Consider the following 15,910-nt stretch of genomic DNA (forward strand, 5'->3'; position numbering starts at 1 on the left):
TAATCTCTCGCTTACTACACTTCATTCATACTCCGTATCGAAAACCGGGACGGTGGAAAGGAAAAAGAGCCAATGTATATATGTGTGCCCTTTCCAGCCAGAAACAGGTTTAGCATTTTGATGGACTTCCTTTCAATCCTTTATAGAGACAGATGTTTTAAAAATACGCTACTGGGATACCAGAGATATTTCTTGAAAAGCGAGTTTTTCACTTTACATCGTTATTGAGCACTTTTCTCCTATCATCAAACAGCCTAACAAAATGTTTACTGCTGATAAAAGTCCTCCGGAGGAATGCATGTTCTTTAAGCTGTCCCTCACTGTCCAGACTTGGCTAGTTTTCCAGTTTTGGCCGACAGAAACAGATTGCTCAGTCGGATTTTGCCAAACGTCCCCTCGCGCCGGTGGCTCACCGGCCGGGGCAGAGAGAAGGGTCACTGTTCCTGGGACTAGAGCGCGGGGGGCTTCGTTCGCGACTCCTTCCAGGCTCTGTGACGTCATCCCTAAGCCCCGCCCCCGCTGACAGAGCCAATCGAAACGCGGGACAGGCGCCTCCAGAAGCGCGCGCGCGGGCGGAAGGCCCTGCGGCCCGGCGCAATGGACCCGGTCCTTCTCAGCGCCGCCCAGGCTCAGGTCCGGCCGCAGCCGCCCGAGGGGTGGCCGCCCGTGAACTCCGAGGAGGAGCTCTACGATTGCCTGGATTACTACTACCTGCGCGACTTCCCGGCCTGCGGGGCCGGGCGCAGCAAGGGTCGGACGCGGCGCGAGCGGGAACTGCGCACCAACTGGCCAGTGCCCGGCGGCCACGAGCGCAAGATCGCGCAGAAGCTCCTCAACGGCCAGCGCAAGCGTCGCCAGCGCCAGCTGCAGCCCCGGCCGCGCACTCGGCTCGTCTGAGCGCAGGTGCGTGCGGGCCGCAGCCGGCCAGAACCCTGGCAAGCCCCGCGAGCACCCCGGCCACCCAGGCGACTCTCGCGTCGGCCCCCTGCGACTGCACCCGGGCGGTGTCGCCCCCTTCCGAGGCTGCTCCGCGTTGGCGAGTCGTGGCTGGACTCCCTAAACGCCCAACTTCTTTCTGGGCTGCGGTTAGAATAGTGTAAAACTCTACCTTTTGGATTTTATAGTTTATAGAGAAGAGGCTAGGAAATGCAGAAGCATCTTTTAAAAGTAGAAGTGAAGAATGTACTTCCAGTGCCTGTGCGTGGGCTAAAGAGAATAATTTATTTTTTTGTCAGTTTTCTGCAGGATACCCGAAGGCCCTGATAAAAGTATTTTCTCTGACTCCACCTGTAACTGTGGTCGTAAGGGGGAGAATCCATGGTGGTCAACATAACTTCTTTTCGACATCGCTTAAGTTTACCGCTTCGGTATCTTTTCCTTACTGATTGTTAATTAAGTAACATCCAAGTGTCCAAGTGGGTATGCCTTTTTAGGGTTTTTAATTAAAAGCAGTAAGAACGGCATTTTAACTCTTCTGGTGTTTTTTTTTCCCCCAGTTGCTATGGTAACTCGTTTCAAATCTACAAATGAACAAATAAGTTCAGCTTATGCGTAAAGATGATGAATGGGGTTGGGGGAACGAAGATAGGGATCTGCACAAGACTTCATAGATGTAGTGTGCAAGCTTAATATTTGTCAGAATAGGAATATTTTCCTTTGCAATAGTGTATACTGAACATTTGCCAAGTTCTCTGCAATGTTGATATCACAACAATTCCTTCAGGTGGACGCTATCTCCCATTTTATATAGGGGATTCGGAGGCAAAGGAGTTCAAGTCACTTTTCAGAGGTCATACAGTTAGTTACAAAGAAGACCATGTATAGCAGATACTCGAAAGCGTTCACTCCTTCCAGCATCACAGTTTTCCTCTACCGTAGGCAATATTCTGCTGTTCAGAACCAAACCCCACAAACTCCCTGCCCAAGGACAAGAGTTGAATTGTGGCTTTAAAAATTATACACGATATGTCAAGGTGACTGTCCTTTCTCTTCAGCCTGCATTCCGTTAGGCCTCTGTGCCCAGTGGTGAGTCCTTGGTTAGAAGAGTGGTGTGTCCTGCTAGGAGCAACCTGAATTTTAATCCTCACTGTGACTGTTCATCGCTGTGGCAGTCAGCAAACTTCTGAGGTAACTACTTTCAAATTACACCAAGCCTCTGGTTTCTCATTTGTAAAATGGAACTGATAGTGGATTACTTTATCAAACTGTGGATTATAGATTAAATACATAAAACATATCACACAGTTAAGGGCCTCGCACATAAGAGGTACTCAATAAATAGTAACTATTTTTAAGTTTACAGAACACAATCCCTTCTCCTTCGTCTCTAGTCCAAGTGTTATAATTCTTCATTTAATATATTCATTCTTTTGAAACGTCTCAGGTGGTGTGCTATAGGAGTCCTGGCTTTGAGGACTCAGACACCTGTATGAACTTGGGCAAGCTGCTTAAACTCTTAAGTTATCTGTTCCCTTATCTATAAAATGGGTATAATACTGTACCTATTTCACTTCTTCTGAGGTGTAAATAAAATAACACACGGAAAGCTCTTAGTGCCTGGTATATGATAGGCACTCACATGATTAGTATTTGTGCTGCGGAAGCAAGCAAGGCACTTACATCATTAGTAATGTTCCCATCGCCACTCTTGGCCTTCAGGATTTTTCCTTACCCCTACTCTCCTGCTGTGTCTCAGGGACACTATGTCCAGATTAATCTTTCTGAAGGCCATTTTAAACATATAAAAACCCTCAAGGACTGCTCAAACCCTGTAGGATAAAAAGCCTAGATTCCTTATATTGTGCTGGAAATCATCTGTTAGATTTTCTTAAATTTTGTCCTGTAACTTCCAAAAACACACTGTAGTTCTTGACACAGATCTTTTGTCCTTCTGTCCTTACCATATTCGATTCTGCCTCTTGGTGCGAATCTGTGCTGTCCTACTTAGCATGCCTTTTTTCCCCTTTATCACTTTAAACTTTCTAAAACAAATTCCACCTATACTTATTTTACGTTCCACTTTCTCTCTGAATCTTTCATCCGCAGTGAATATCCATTCCTTTGAGATCCATAGAACTTCATTTAACCACCACCTAACCATTTGTGTATATAGTATTTTGTATTTTTAGATCAACAGTTAAAAATTCATTCATTGGTTCATTCTTTTTTGTCTGGTACGTGCAAGGCATTGTATTCATATAAGTATGTCTTAGTTACCCAATGGAAAAAATTACATTTAGAGTGTAAGGACCTTAGTGTCTTAAACATCTCAGTTTGTACACAATTCCCAATTCACAATCCCAGACAGACATAAGCCATGTTAAAGCAGCACTCTGTAAGGTGTTCTAACTAGATTTTGCTCACCTTAGATACTAAAACTTTTACAGTTTAAATACAGTAACTGTAGAAATTGTGTATTAGTTACTTATTGCTGTGTAATAAATTACTCCAAAATCTAGTGGCTTAAAGCAACAAATATTATCTTAGTTTCAAGAGGTGAAGAATTCAGAAGTGGCTACAGGGTGGTTTTAGCTAGGGTCATGATGTTGGAGAGGAAATTAGGCTCCACTTTTCGAAAGAAGTGTCAATCTGTGGACCTATTTTAAACCATCATGGTATGTTTAATTAGTGTGTGTTCATTTTAGACAATTTGGAAAATATGAACAAGCAAAAAAAAAAGAAATCACTATCCATTATTCTGGATGAATGGTTTAAAATAGGTCCTGTTTCTGTACGTTATAGGTATCTTAAGAGAAATATTACTTAATCTGGAAGAGTAAACATTAGAGAACCAGCAATATTTCAAACAAGAGTCACAATACTATAATCTCTTTAGTTCCTTTAGTCCCATGTTACTAATTCTTGTTTAATTTGAATGCAGCTTTTTAGTTCTGGCAATTCTTACCCATTTCAGTTTTGATCTTAAAGATACTGAATACCTGTATTTGTCCTAAAAGTCCTTTTTATGAACTTCCTTGAAGATGAAACTCATTTTGCAAGACAATAAGAACAGTTATAAATGCCAAAAACTCAGAAATGGACATTGTTAATGATCCGAGAATTCATTATGATGCAGTTGACAAGGAAACTCGGTTATCTGTGTGACACATAACACTTCAATAGCCAGAACATCCCGTGATAATGACCTTATACCTGAACGTAACATACCAAACAAGCAAGCCTAGTTAGTCAAGGAGACTTTGTTCACGATACAAATCTTGGGGAAGTTTGTTAAAACCTTAGAAAGTTTTAAAGCACCTGCCCAAACAGGATTAGGGATGGTCAAAGACCTGATAAAGGCAAAACAGATGAGCAGGCAAAGAGAAAACAACTATTTACATTTTCTTACGAAGAGCAGACCAACAATTCAAGAAAAAGAAAACTTTATCTTTTTAAGAGAGAAAGCAGACTTTCAATCTTATACCAATGTACTTTTAAAATCCATTCATTTCCATCTTAGTCTGGCCTGACCACACCTAAAATTCCTTTCCAAGATTTCCCTTCACAAACCTACAACTTTACTTTGCATTCAGATTTTGTCCCGAGCCGTTTCTTTCCAACCAGTCTCATTTAGGACAAAATTAGCTTCTTTTACCTTCAACAAAAAATGCATTTCCATTCCTTATGATGTGGGAAACAAAGGCAGAAGAAAAATTATTAAATTTCCTTACTACCCAGGGACAAGTCCTTGAAACAGGCAGAGTGACATTCCTCTAGGGACCCAACTGCCTTGATACTGACACTTGGCTAAAGGCCAAAGACAATGCTACCCTGACCCCCACACCCCAGGATCCTATAAGTCTCCTTTAACATATAAAAATTCCTTTAGAAATTTCCTTTATCTCTAAACCCCACAAGCATATGGCCCACCGATATACATCTGAAGGGTCTCATGACTAAGGTTTTATTAGACAGTAATAAATGACATTTTCCCAACAATAGCTAACCCCTCAAGGTCCTGGAAACCTTGCTTCCAAAATTCCTTAGACACTTACGCTATCCCTAACCTCCTCCCAACTTGGAAGTATATAATGGGCCGCTCCTCGTGACCCGTGGCAGCTCTTTCTGCCCATGGGTCCTGTCCCCATGCTTAAATAAAATCACCTTTTTGCACCAAAGACATCTCAAGAATTCTTTCTGCTACATCACTTGTATCTTTCTTACACATACAGAGTTGCTTTTATTTCCATCAGTCTTAATTACAGTTAGAATTTTTTCACTTTTAGAAACCTTAGTCTCCAGAGAAAACTAAGTAGTAACCAATTATGAACTGTTTCGCCAAAACTTTTTAGACGGCAATTTTATGAATCTGTTAAGTACAAAGCATGTTTACCGATAGACTCAAATATCCTTAGTTTCTTTGCAATAAGAAGTCAAAAGTGCAAACCTATATTCAGTAATCAATGATTTAGCACCTTATCCTATTTGGAAAAGACCTAGATGTCCAATGAATTTAATCCCACTAATCATCCAAGCAAAACTTTAGTTTCAGGCTACCAAAGACTTTGAAAGCTATCTTAACTACCCATGAAAAGTTTCATGAGACAAATAACCAACATTTTAGTCATCTTTTTACCAACAAATTACAACAGAGACAACATGAGGTTATTTGACCTTCGGCAAACCTCGATAGAATAAAGTTCCACGTTTAGTGCTAACTTTAAAGACGTGTTTAGCTTAAACCAACAAACTTAACTTCGTTTAAATACTGAATTATGTTCCACCCGGATCCTCCCCATTGTCAATTTTTACCTGAGACACTGGTGGAGAGATCCGGAGTAGGCGGTGTTAGACCCAGGAGGTGCTCTTCTTGCCCCTTGACAGCGAAGGGAGGAGCCATGCTTGCATGGAGGATGTATAGAAGCCAGTTACGAAGGCCACACCCAAGGTGGTGCAGAAACAGGAGGTGGGAGAAGGGGAGGCAGAAGAGGCGAAGCGCTGCCGAAGGCAGAGAAAGGGTTCCCAGTTCCAGAGCTCATCAACTCCAACAGAGGAGCAGACGCCATGTTTTCCTGCCAACAAGAGGGAATAGACAGTCCATGTCGGGCCAGAGAAGACAGGGAATTTCCCCAAAACAAAGGGAGTTTCAGCAGCTGCTTGGGAATATTCCTTTAAGTCCCTATCTCGAGGTAGAATAACCACTGTTGGCTCCATTTATAGCCATTAACCCGGGAAATGACTGAGGAAGAAGCCCCCACATCTATTAGGAGGAGGAACAGTGAGAGAGAGAGTCAGCGTCCTCTTTGCTAGTGAGGGCCTGTGTTTCCTCCAGCAACCTGGGTTTATTTGGAGGCCTATTTAGATAATTATCATCCAATAAGGGGGAGGGTGGTTACTAGCCAGAATGTCTGGGCAAACATTCTGCAAGAAGCGCTAGGTCGAGGTCCTGGTGTAGAGCTATGAAGGCTAGTTTGAGCAATGAAGTTACCCTAGGTTCATTCGCCCTATTTCCTGCAGAGGAGATCTGATCGATTCCACTGAGGCCATGCAGTGTTACAGGAGCTCAGTCCTTTCCTAAGTTTTGCAATCTGAATTGTTTCCAGGGGGTTAAAAGGCACCCCAAGGGAGAGTCCTTGGAATTGAAGAAAAGAGAAGGTCCATTACCTTGAAAATCCCCCTGACCCCCACCCCCCAACTCCCAGGTGGTGTTCCACCCACAGGATATGTCAGAGGTTCCTGGTGTCAAAGTGACCCGAGGGGTTTCCCAAACAAAATCGCTATAACCACCACCGCCAATAAAGGCCCCTGTAGGAGGGATACTAGTGTCCCCCCCACTTCCCCATTGCATCCTAGGCTACAGATGGGTGCCTTCAAGGTCATGCCATAGAAGGTCATGCCTTATTTTACCTTGCCTTGAAGAACCTGCCGTTTTTAACGCATGGAGAACACTTGAAAAGTTTTACAAGGGGAAATTACCGAATTTTGTAGCTTAAGTAGTTAGTAGAGGGCACTACCGGAAAACAGTAAAGATAGAAATCCATCATGATCTAAGCGACATTCCAACACATGTAGTCCTTACAGCCAACTTCCCTAGGAAACAGTCCCCGGGTGCTGGCTCCCAGTGGAGGTCCTGTGGCCAGAAGTGGCTAGACCAGGGATGTGAAGGGGATCACATTAGATCAATCAGGAGGAAAGCTCACCTGGTAGTCTTAAGATTGGCAGCCGTCCTGGTGACTTAGGTGGCTGTCCTGTGCCCGAGACAGACAACTTTATAAGGACAGCAGTAAAAAGAGGGCATTAAGTTTCTGAGTCTTATTACCATTCTGGCCAGGGTACTAACTTCCAGGCAAAAGGCAGGCTTTCTTCTCCCCACAGAGTAGCCACGGGTTACAGGATTACAGCCTGAGCAATCACCGTGAAAGTGTTCCAATAAGACCGTACTCCTTGGGGAGCCCGGGTGGCTCAGAGGCTCAGGTCATGATCCCAGGGTCCTGGGATCAAGCCCTGCATCAAGCCCCGCATCAAGCCCCGCATTCTCCCTCTCCTTCTGCTACTCCCCCTGCTTGTGCTCTCTCGCTCCGTCAAAGAAATTAAAAAAAATTTAAATGGGGCGCCTGGGTGGCACAGCGGTTAAGCGTCTGCCTTCGGCTCAGGGCGTGATCCTGGCGTTATGGGATCGAGCCCCACATCAGGCTCCTCCGCTATGAGCCTGCTTCTTCCTCTCCCACTCCCCCTGCTTGTGTTCCCTCTCTCGCTGGCTGTCTCTCTGTCACATAAATAAATAAAATCTTAAAAAAAAAAAAAGACTATACTCCTTGAAGGGCCCCTGAAATGAAAGTAAAGGAAGAGGAGGAAAAGTACTCACCAAGTTTGCACCAAAGCTCAGAGTCCGGACGAAAAGACTCGGAAGCCCCACGTTCAGGCGCCAAATGATGTGGTTTTGAAATATAGTTGAGGTTTGGTGGGGTGGGGTCCAGAGCTGACAACCAAGAAAGAATTCTTGAGACATCTCTGGTGCAAAATGGTAGTATTATTAAAGCACGGGGACAGGACCGGTGGGCAGAAAGACCTGCTGCCCGGAGCAGCTTATTTATTCCTTTTTATAGTTGCATATTATATGATGTGACTTTTTAAAAAATCAGTATTCTACTGACAGGAATTTAGGTTGTGTCCAATCTTGTACTATTACAAAATAACCTTGTACAAATAGCTAATATTCTCTCAGTGTAGGAATTAATGACTTAGCCAGGTATGACTAAAATTGTCTCTGTTCTGGATGCCTGTCTAAACTGTCTAAAGTTACGCTCAGGGGCGCCTGGGTGGCACAGCGGTTAAAGCATCTGCCTTCAGCTCAGGGCGTGATCCCGGCGTTATGGGATCGAGCCCCACATCAGGCTCCTCCGCTAGGAGCCTGCTTCTTCCTCTCCCACTCCCCCTGCTGTGTTCCCTCTCTCACTGGCTGTCTCTATCTCTGTCGAATAAATAAATAAAATCTTTAAAAAAAAAAAAGAGTTGTTTAAATAATAATAATAATAATAAAGTTATGCTCATTCTAGGCTTTTCTTGTGCCAGGATATCCTTTATAAGGCTCCTTTACTCTGTCCCTGTTTATGAATTATCCAAAGGGAAGTACAATGTCATACCACTTGTGAAGCTTTCATTAAGTTCTGTGAAAATAAAACTTTGTTTTTCATGAATAGTTTTTGCATTATTTACCCTTTGGTTCCCCAAACATTCTGCTGTTACTGGAAAGAATGTGTTAAACTCTGCTACCTCTCTCTGGTGGAAGGGGAAAACTTCTCTTTGACATCCAAGCAGCAATGGAAGGAACACCTCTGCTTTTTCTCCTCCATAAATCCCACCCCATCCCAAGGACCTTCCTATGAAACGCTCCATGAAATGCCACTAGCCAACTTTTCCCCTACTGTAGAGGTTCTAAAACATTACTGTTACAAACATGCCACACCAAGTCACTAAAACACACACCCTTGGGGCCTTCACAATTGCTGTTCCCTCTGTCTGGCATGCTCTTACCCTTAACAAATATTTGGTTTCAGTGCTTCCTCAAGGAGTCTATTCAAATGCTGCCTCTTCAAAAAGTCCTGCCCTCTCCAGCCTCTAACTTCCCATCTCATCTACCCGGCTTTTGCTTCCTGTCGCCACTACCTGATTTATGTAGACGTTTATGTCTCCCCCTCCTTGAATTTAAATTCCACGAAGGTAGAGTCTTGTTTTATTTGGTGCTGTGTCTATCTCCAGAACCTAGCCAGCACTTGAAAATCATCCAGAACACTTTTAATTACCAGTGAATGAATACTATCCCAATTATGGGCACAAATTCTATGACACATATGAAAAGGGTGTGAAAATGTATAGTAATAAATGTAAGGCATTATTACAATCTCAACTTTTGTTGCCTGAATCCAGATAATAGAAATACAAACAGCATCAACTCAGCCCTGTCGACCCTGCCTAAAGTATTCGGTTTCCTTCGTTCAGTTCACATTATGTGCCCATACTGTGCCTCCAAAAATGTTTACCTAAACAAATAACTTAATGCAGAGAAAAGTTAACATGTCTCAGGTCCAGTGGCTGTCGCGCCAGATATCGGCCTCACTCTCAAGGTTGGATTTGTCTACCACGTTAATAATACAAACGTTTGAAGGAAGAGCGACATTCCTCGTGGCCTAGGACGCAAACAGCAAGCAGCTCTGACTCAGGGTAGACTGGGAGAACAAAGCTCGTGGGGCTAAGTTCAAGCACTTCCGGTCTCCTGAATGAGCCTGGCGCCGAGCTCATGACGCAACCGCGTACGGCCCGGCGCCGCCGTGACGTCCTGCTCTTCCAGTGACCTTCAGAGCCCGCGGAGACGTCGGCGAACGAGCTGCCTCTGCCTGTGCGTTGATTGGCCACGAGCCGAGGCCAACCCCGCCCCCTGTTTTCCGCTCTCTAGGTCTGCAGAAGCCGCTGGGGTCTCGGCCGGATCTCGAAGCTCTAGACGCCGAGCTACGCTGCAAGTAGTCATGCCGCGTGGAAGCCGGAGCCGCACCTCCCGCATGGCCCCTCCGGCCAGGTGAGGCCACCGCGGGGGTTTGGGGCCCTGCCGGCGCCGTGACGCAGACGGAGGCCGCGCTAGGCCTCCCCGGGCGGAGGCAGGTGGAGGCCACGGGCAGGGGCGTCCGAAGGCCGGTGTGGCGTGGGCCAGCCTCCGCCCGCGGCAGGCTGGTTGTAAATGGGCTTTAGATTTCCCGTTAGCAGCAAACTTTCTAATTTCGAATGCCCATTAAAATATTTTAGAGCTCATTTAAAAATGTTTTTTAAGTTTACTTACGTAATCTCTACCAACATGGGGCTGGAACTCACGACCCCAAGATGAAGACGTCCACGCTCCTCCTCCGACTGAGCCAGCCAGGCGCTCCTAGAGCGCATGAAACGGTCATAGTCTAGAAAGAAGTGGGTTATTAAGTGTAAACCGGCGGAAACGCCAAAAGTCGCCAAAAAAAAAAAAAGAAAAAAATCCTAGTGTCATAGAAAAGTAATATAATCGGGAAAATGATCTCATTTCAATAAACTGGATAATCTTTGAGCACGAGCAGTGAGCGTTCCAGGGGCTCGGCCCAGTTGGGGACGCAGTTACTGAAGCCTCACGTGCACATGACGTTTTCTAGTTCATAAAATGCTTTAAAATTACACTGCTACCAGTAAGTAGGAAAGCCAGGTCTGACCCGAGTTTTCCAATGACCAGTTTAGGACGTTTAGCACAGTACTACATTGCTTCTCTGGAGGAAGGTGGATTGTGTTCAAACAGTATGCTAGGAGTGCAAGAAAGTGGTTCACTTAACAGGAAAAAGCTGCTCTCCAGAGGACAGAAAACCACATTTTTGTGAAGTGATCCCAGATGCCATCTGATTGGAAGCAAAGTCATAAACTTCTGACCTAGCCTTATTTGGGGGAATAGCACCCAAGGAAACAGTCTAAAAATGGCCAGAGGGAACATAACGTGAAGATTTTTATTTTATTTTTTTAAGATTCTGTTTATTTGACAGAGCACAAGCAGAGGGGAGCGGCAGGCAGAGGGAGAGGGAGAAGCAGGTTTCCGCGGAGCAAGGAATCCAATGCAGGGGTTCATCCCAGGACTCTGGGATCATGACCTGAGCCGAAGGCAGGTGCTTAACCCACTGAGCCACCCCGGCGCCCCCATATGTGAAGGTTTTTAAAGCAGTGCTGGACATGTTAGTGAAAGCCTACTGTTGACCAGAAGCCTTAGCAATAACATAAACAGTTGTGTAATAGGTATTTTGTATGTTATATTATTATAATACTGTATTCTTAAAATAAAGTAAGCTAAAGAAAAAAGGTTACTAAGAAATCATAAGGAAAATACATCCAGTGCTCTACCTATACTGTATTTATCGAAAAAAATTCACCTGTAGGTAGACCCATGCAGTTCAACCCTGTGTTGTTAAATGGTCGACAGTACAGTTTTCTTTAGGTTGACAATTTCCAAACCTGGTAGGAAGTGGGCACTTCATACTTTGTTCTTTTCTTGCTTAGCCGGGCACCTCAGATGAGAGCTGCGCCTAGACCAGCGCCCCCAGCTCAGCCCCCAGCCGTGGCTCCGCCGTCTGCTGTTGGCTCCCCTGCTGCGGCACCCCGGCAGCCAGGTCTCATGGCCCAGATGGCAACCACTGCAGCTGGCGTGGCTGTGGGCTCTGCCGTCGGGCACACGATAGGTCATGCCATCACCGGGGGCTTCAGTGGAGGAAGTAATGCTGAGCCTTCAAGGCCTGACATCACTTACCAGGTAAGATTTGGGGCAATGATTTCTTTCAGGGGTGCATTATGAGAACACGTAGTTATTTGTTAGTTCTTTATGAAGAGGAACTGTCTGTAATTTTAGAATCCACAGTGCTCTTATCAGAAAATGGTTTATCAAAAGCCCATGTTTGGCAGTTGAGTTAGTGCCTTAGACCAGCAACATCAAGTACGATACAAACTGTATTTGTTTCCAAGGAGTAGAAGAGCAGTTCAACCTGACTTCACTGTAAACAGCCATTTTCCCCTTATTTTAAATTTAGTCTCAATCTTGGTTAAGTATTTAAAAATCTCTTTAGTAGCCCTATGCTCTCTGACCTCTTCTCTGATATTTGCCACCGCCCCTCTTTCTGAAGTATGTGAATTTTCTCCTCTGATGAGCATGAGCGTTTAGTGTGTACTGTTGTATTTCTGGTGTATTTGATCCTCTCATCTATTTTTCTATAATAGTCCCACTTTCTCCTCCATGAAACATCACTGAACCCCACTGGTACATTGCATCTGTGTTCTTGAATCTTTCTGATTATAACTGGGATTTTGTTAAAGCCCATTTGCTTTCTGCCTTTAAAAATTTTCACTTTCCATGTTATTAGATGGAAACTTCAATTTGCATCTAGTTCTAGTTATGTTTCCCCAGTTGACCTCAAAGACATTGGATATTGTTCTTTGTTCAGGTGTAAATCTGATTTCCTTTCCCAACGGCCCGGAATGTTATGCCTTTGCAGGAGCCTCAGGGAACGCAGCCGGCATACCAGCAGCAGCAGCAGCAATTTGGCCCTTGCCACTACGAGATGAAACAGTTTCTGGAGTGCGCCCAGAACCAGGGTGACCTTAAGCTCTGTGAAGGTTTCAGCGAGGTGCTGAAACAGTGCAGATTTGCAAATGGTAGGTGATACATCAGTCCCTCATTGGACCTGCATCTGCTCAAATCACAGCATGATACTCCTGGGCCCTGTAGAACTTGGGGCGTCTGTGTAATAAATTAAACGGACAAGTTAGAGATTTTGCTTACATTCTGAAAAAAATCTAGTTCTTCTAACAAAGAGCTGGTCCAGAGGTTTCTAGTCATTATCTTAAGCTTTTACCAGTTACGTTGTGAATCTGGTACTTCCTGAAGTGGCTACAGATCAGTGTGCCAGGTCTTGCTCTGGTTAAAGGATGCGGGTAAAATAAATATATATTACATATATATATTTATTTATATATATATATTTTATATATATATATAAATAAAATAAAAAATTGCATTCCATTTTCACCAAAGTCCAAGATTGGATATAAAGACTGATAAGTTATTGGCATTCTTCACACCTTATTTGAGAGAAGAGTTTATTCAGTCCCTCAGTGGAACTCTGGGATTTGGGCCCTCGGAATGTTAGCAGTGAACTTGTTTTTATGTAATTTCCTCCTATTGACCTAAAAATTCACCATCTAATAAAATGCTCATTTTCCTCTTCGTACCTTCATTTAGGCAAGAAACTGATAACCTTGGGCTTTTGTCTCTCCTTTTATCATTGGGAGGGCTTCTGTTTTGCTAAGAATGTACAGCTGTTGCTCTTCTAACTCAGCCTTCTCTGTTTGCAGGATTAGCCTAATCAGGAAGTTCACGTTGAAGATGCGGAAAATCATCTCTCATGACCAAGTTAATTTAGCATAAAAATATAATCGATGGTGAATACATACAGTGTAAAACCACCAGTTAAACCTCCCTTTGTCATTAAGTATAGTTTTCTTCAGAATTGGAATAAAAAGGGTGTTCTGACTATAGAGAAGTTCATTGAGACGGGTTGAGTTTGGGGCTGGGCAGATGTTCATGTGCCTCCTTAAATCACCTTTTGTGATGTTCTCATTTGTGAATTAGAATAAAGTGATTTTCTCCCAAAATGTGGTGTCCTTGAAGCATAAGGTTATAAATTAGATACGGTATTTGCATTTTGCGAAAGAACCCAGTTGTCTCCACATGTCTCTAAGCGTATCTGTTTTATAGTCTCCGTATTAAATTAGCATCCATCTGGAGGGTCCCAGCAGTGCTCCCCGAGGAGCTTTTGTAGAGAAGTGGTTCTGTAAGGAGTAGCTCACTATCCAACATCGTGCTCATTAGAAAGTTGCAGGTGGAAGGCCAGTGTTCGGGAGAGTGAGCAGGAATGGGAAACTGTTCTAAAGTGAGTGAGAAAGGAAATGTGAGAATAGGCCTATAACATGAGTGAGTTCCTGCGGCCAGGTCAGCACTACACGTCGCTTCTCCTAGAATATCCAGTTAACTGGTCCGAGATGAAAACCAGTCTCATTACAGGCAGTTCCCCCGCAGATGTCTTCCCTCTATGTAAGGCGTTGTGGCTTCCCTTTCCTGAAAGACTCAAGCTAGCTGCAGCTGCCCACTCCATGTTGGCTTTGAGATGGACTCAATTTGGGTGGGTCATTTTTAAAAAATGAACCCAGCTACATTCCTCCCACCTCAAAATATCATTCACTTCTGGGATCGTGCTCTGCACTTTTCCTACTTTCAAATGGGCCTTTCCGAAGCTATCTGATTTCCAATTTAAGTTGCAGACCCGAGTTACTGCAAGGTGAGGAAAGTGCTATTGAGTAGATTTTTCAGTTGCCACCTCCTATTCTCTGTTGTTCTTAGAGTGCCCCACTCATTTTAAGTTTTGTGTTTTTTTGTTTTGAAGATTGTATTTACTTGGCAGCACAAGCAGGGGGAGCAGCAGGCAGATAGGGAGAAGCAGGCTCCCCACTGCAGAGAGCCCTATGCAGGGCTCCATCCCAGGACCCTAGGATCATGACCTGAGCCACCCAGGTGTCCCTAGAGTGCCCCACTCTTACTGAGTTCCTGAAAGGGGCCAAGACCACCTTGCCTGAATCACCACAGACAGTTCGCTCCTGGCAAATCCCCCGCCATATTTCCTTCTGGATTCATTAGTGGGTTCCTTTGCCCATTTCTGTGAAAACTGAGGACTTCTAAGTTCATAGTGTCATTGCCCCTTATATCCAAGGTGTGATGATGTATGGTGGGTACCCTAATAGTGTATTGTTGAATCAGTGAATCAAGGAAAAATGGGGCACCTGGCTGACTCAGCGGGTAGAGCATGTCACTCTTGATCTTGGGGTCATGAGTTCAAGCCCCACGTTGAGCATAGAGTTTATGTTTAAAAAAAAGTAAACAGCCATCAAAAAGACTGAAGTCTGGCTATTTGCAATGACATGGATGGAACTAGAGGGTATTATGCTAAGCAAAATTAAGAGACAAATACCACAGGATTCCACTCATGTGGAATTTAAGAAACAGGTGAATATGGGGAAAGGGAAGGAAAAATAAGATGAAAACAGGGAGACAAACCATAAGAGACTCTTAACTATGGGGAACAAACAGGGTTGCTGGAGGGGAAACCGGTGGGGGATGGGGTAACTGAGTGATGGGCATTAAGGAGGGCCCGTGATGTAATGAGCACTGGGTGTTGTATGCAACTGATGAATCACTGATACTAATAATACAGTATATGATTATTTATTTCAAATTAAAAAGTAAAAAAAATTAAAAAAAAAAAAAAGGAAAATGAACTGCTGACATCAATAAAATGCAAGTCTGGCTGGCCGGCCTCTCCCTAGTAGAAGCCATGGCTACACACAGAGGGGCACAGGGAATAATCTACTAGATACATTGGCCTTTTGCCCTGAGGTTAGAAGGGATTTTGTTAAACATTGAAAGTATAAAGCAGAAGTCAAGTCCATAGCTTAGCATCAGGACAACAAAAGGGAGCGGGGAGCTTAACGACAGTAAATGAAAGGAGGAGACTGAAGTGTTTTCATCCTTGGAGCCAGAGGTTGTATCTCGGTGAGCAGAGGCCTTTATGCATAGACCCTAAGTCATTCCCAACTCCTGTCTGTGTAGCAATCCGGCAAAGTGTCTCCCCAGAGTGCGAGAAATAGATGGTCAGCATGAATAATGGAAACAACGCTTGGGCCCACACCTGGGGTTAGTCTGGGCCCTCCTACTCACCTATTCGGTGACCTTGAGCAAGCCACATTCTCTTTACAATGGGCTTAATACCAGAGTTTTGGGGTGCAAGTGAAAATGTGCAAGTGCTTTGTGAAATGCAGATCAAATGGGCACTTGGGGGCTCACCCTCTGTGTGAAGCACTGGATTACCCCTCC

At 44.3% G+C, this 15,910-nt stretch overlaps 2 protein-coding genes across 2 annotated transcripts; both read left to right on the top strand.

Annotated features, from left to right (window-relative positions):
• Positions 1–597: 597 nt before the first annotated feature.
• NUPR2 (nuclear protein 2, transcriptional regulator) lies at positions 598–1,463 on the top strand. Its single transcript, XM_045786109.2, has 2 exons — positions 598–903; positions 1,236–1,463. Exon 1 carries the CDS (start codon positions 598–600, stop codon positions 895–897), a length of 300 nt encoding a protein of 99 aa, XP_045642065.2. The 3' UTR covers positions 898–903; positions 1,236–1,463.
• An 8,346-nt stretch (positions 1,464–9,809) lies between these two features.
• CHCHD2 (coiled-coil-helix-coiled-coil-helix domain containing 2) lies at positions 9,810–13,638 on the top strand. Its single transcript, XM_045786108.2, has 4 exons — positions 9,810–10,012; positions 11,494–11,743; positions 12,480–12,639; positions 13,339–13,638. Exons 1-4 carry the CDS (start codon positions 9,963–9,965, stop codon positions 13,347–13,349), a joined length of 471 nt encoding a protein of 156 aa, XP_045642064.1. The 5' UTR covers positions 9,810–9,962; the 3' UTR covers positions 13,350–13,638.
• The last annotated feature ends 2,272 nt before the right edge of the window (positions 13,639–15,910 follow it).

This window comes from Ursus americanus, chromosome 2 (assembly GCF_024610735.1).
Source record: "Ursus americanus isolate L20-20 chromosome 2, mUrsAme1.1.p, whole genome shotgun sequence".
Classification (NCBI taxonomy): domain Eukaryota; kingdom Metazoa; phylum Chordata; class Mammalia; order Carnivora; family Ursidae; genus Ursus; species Ursus americanus.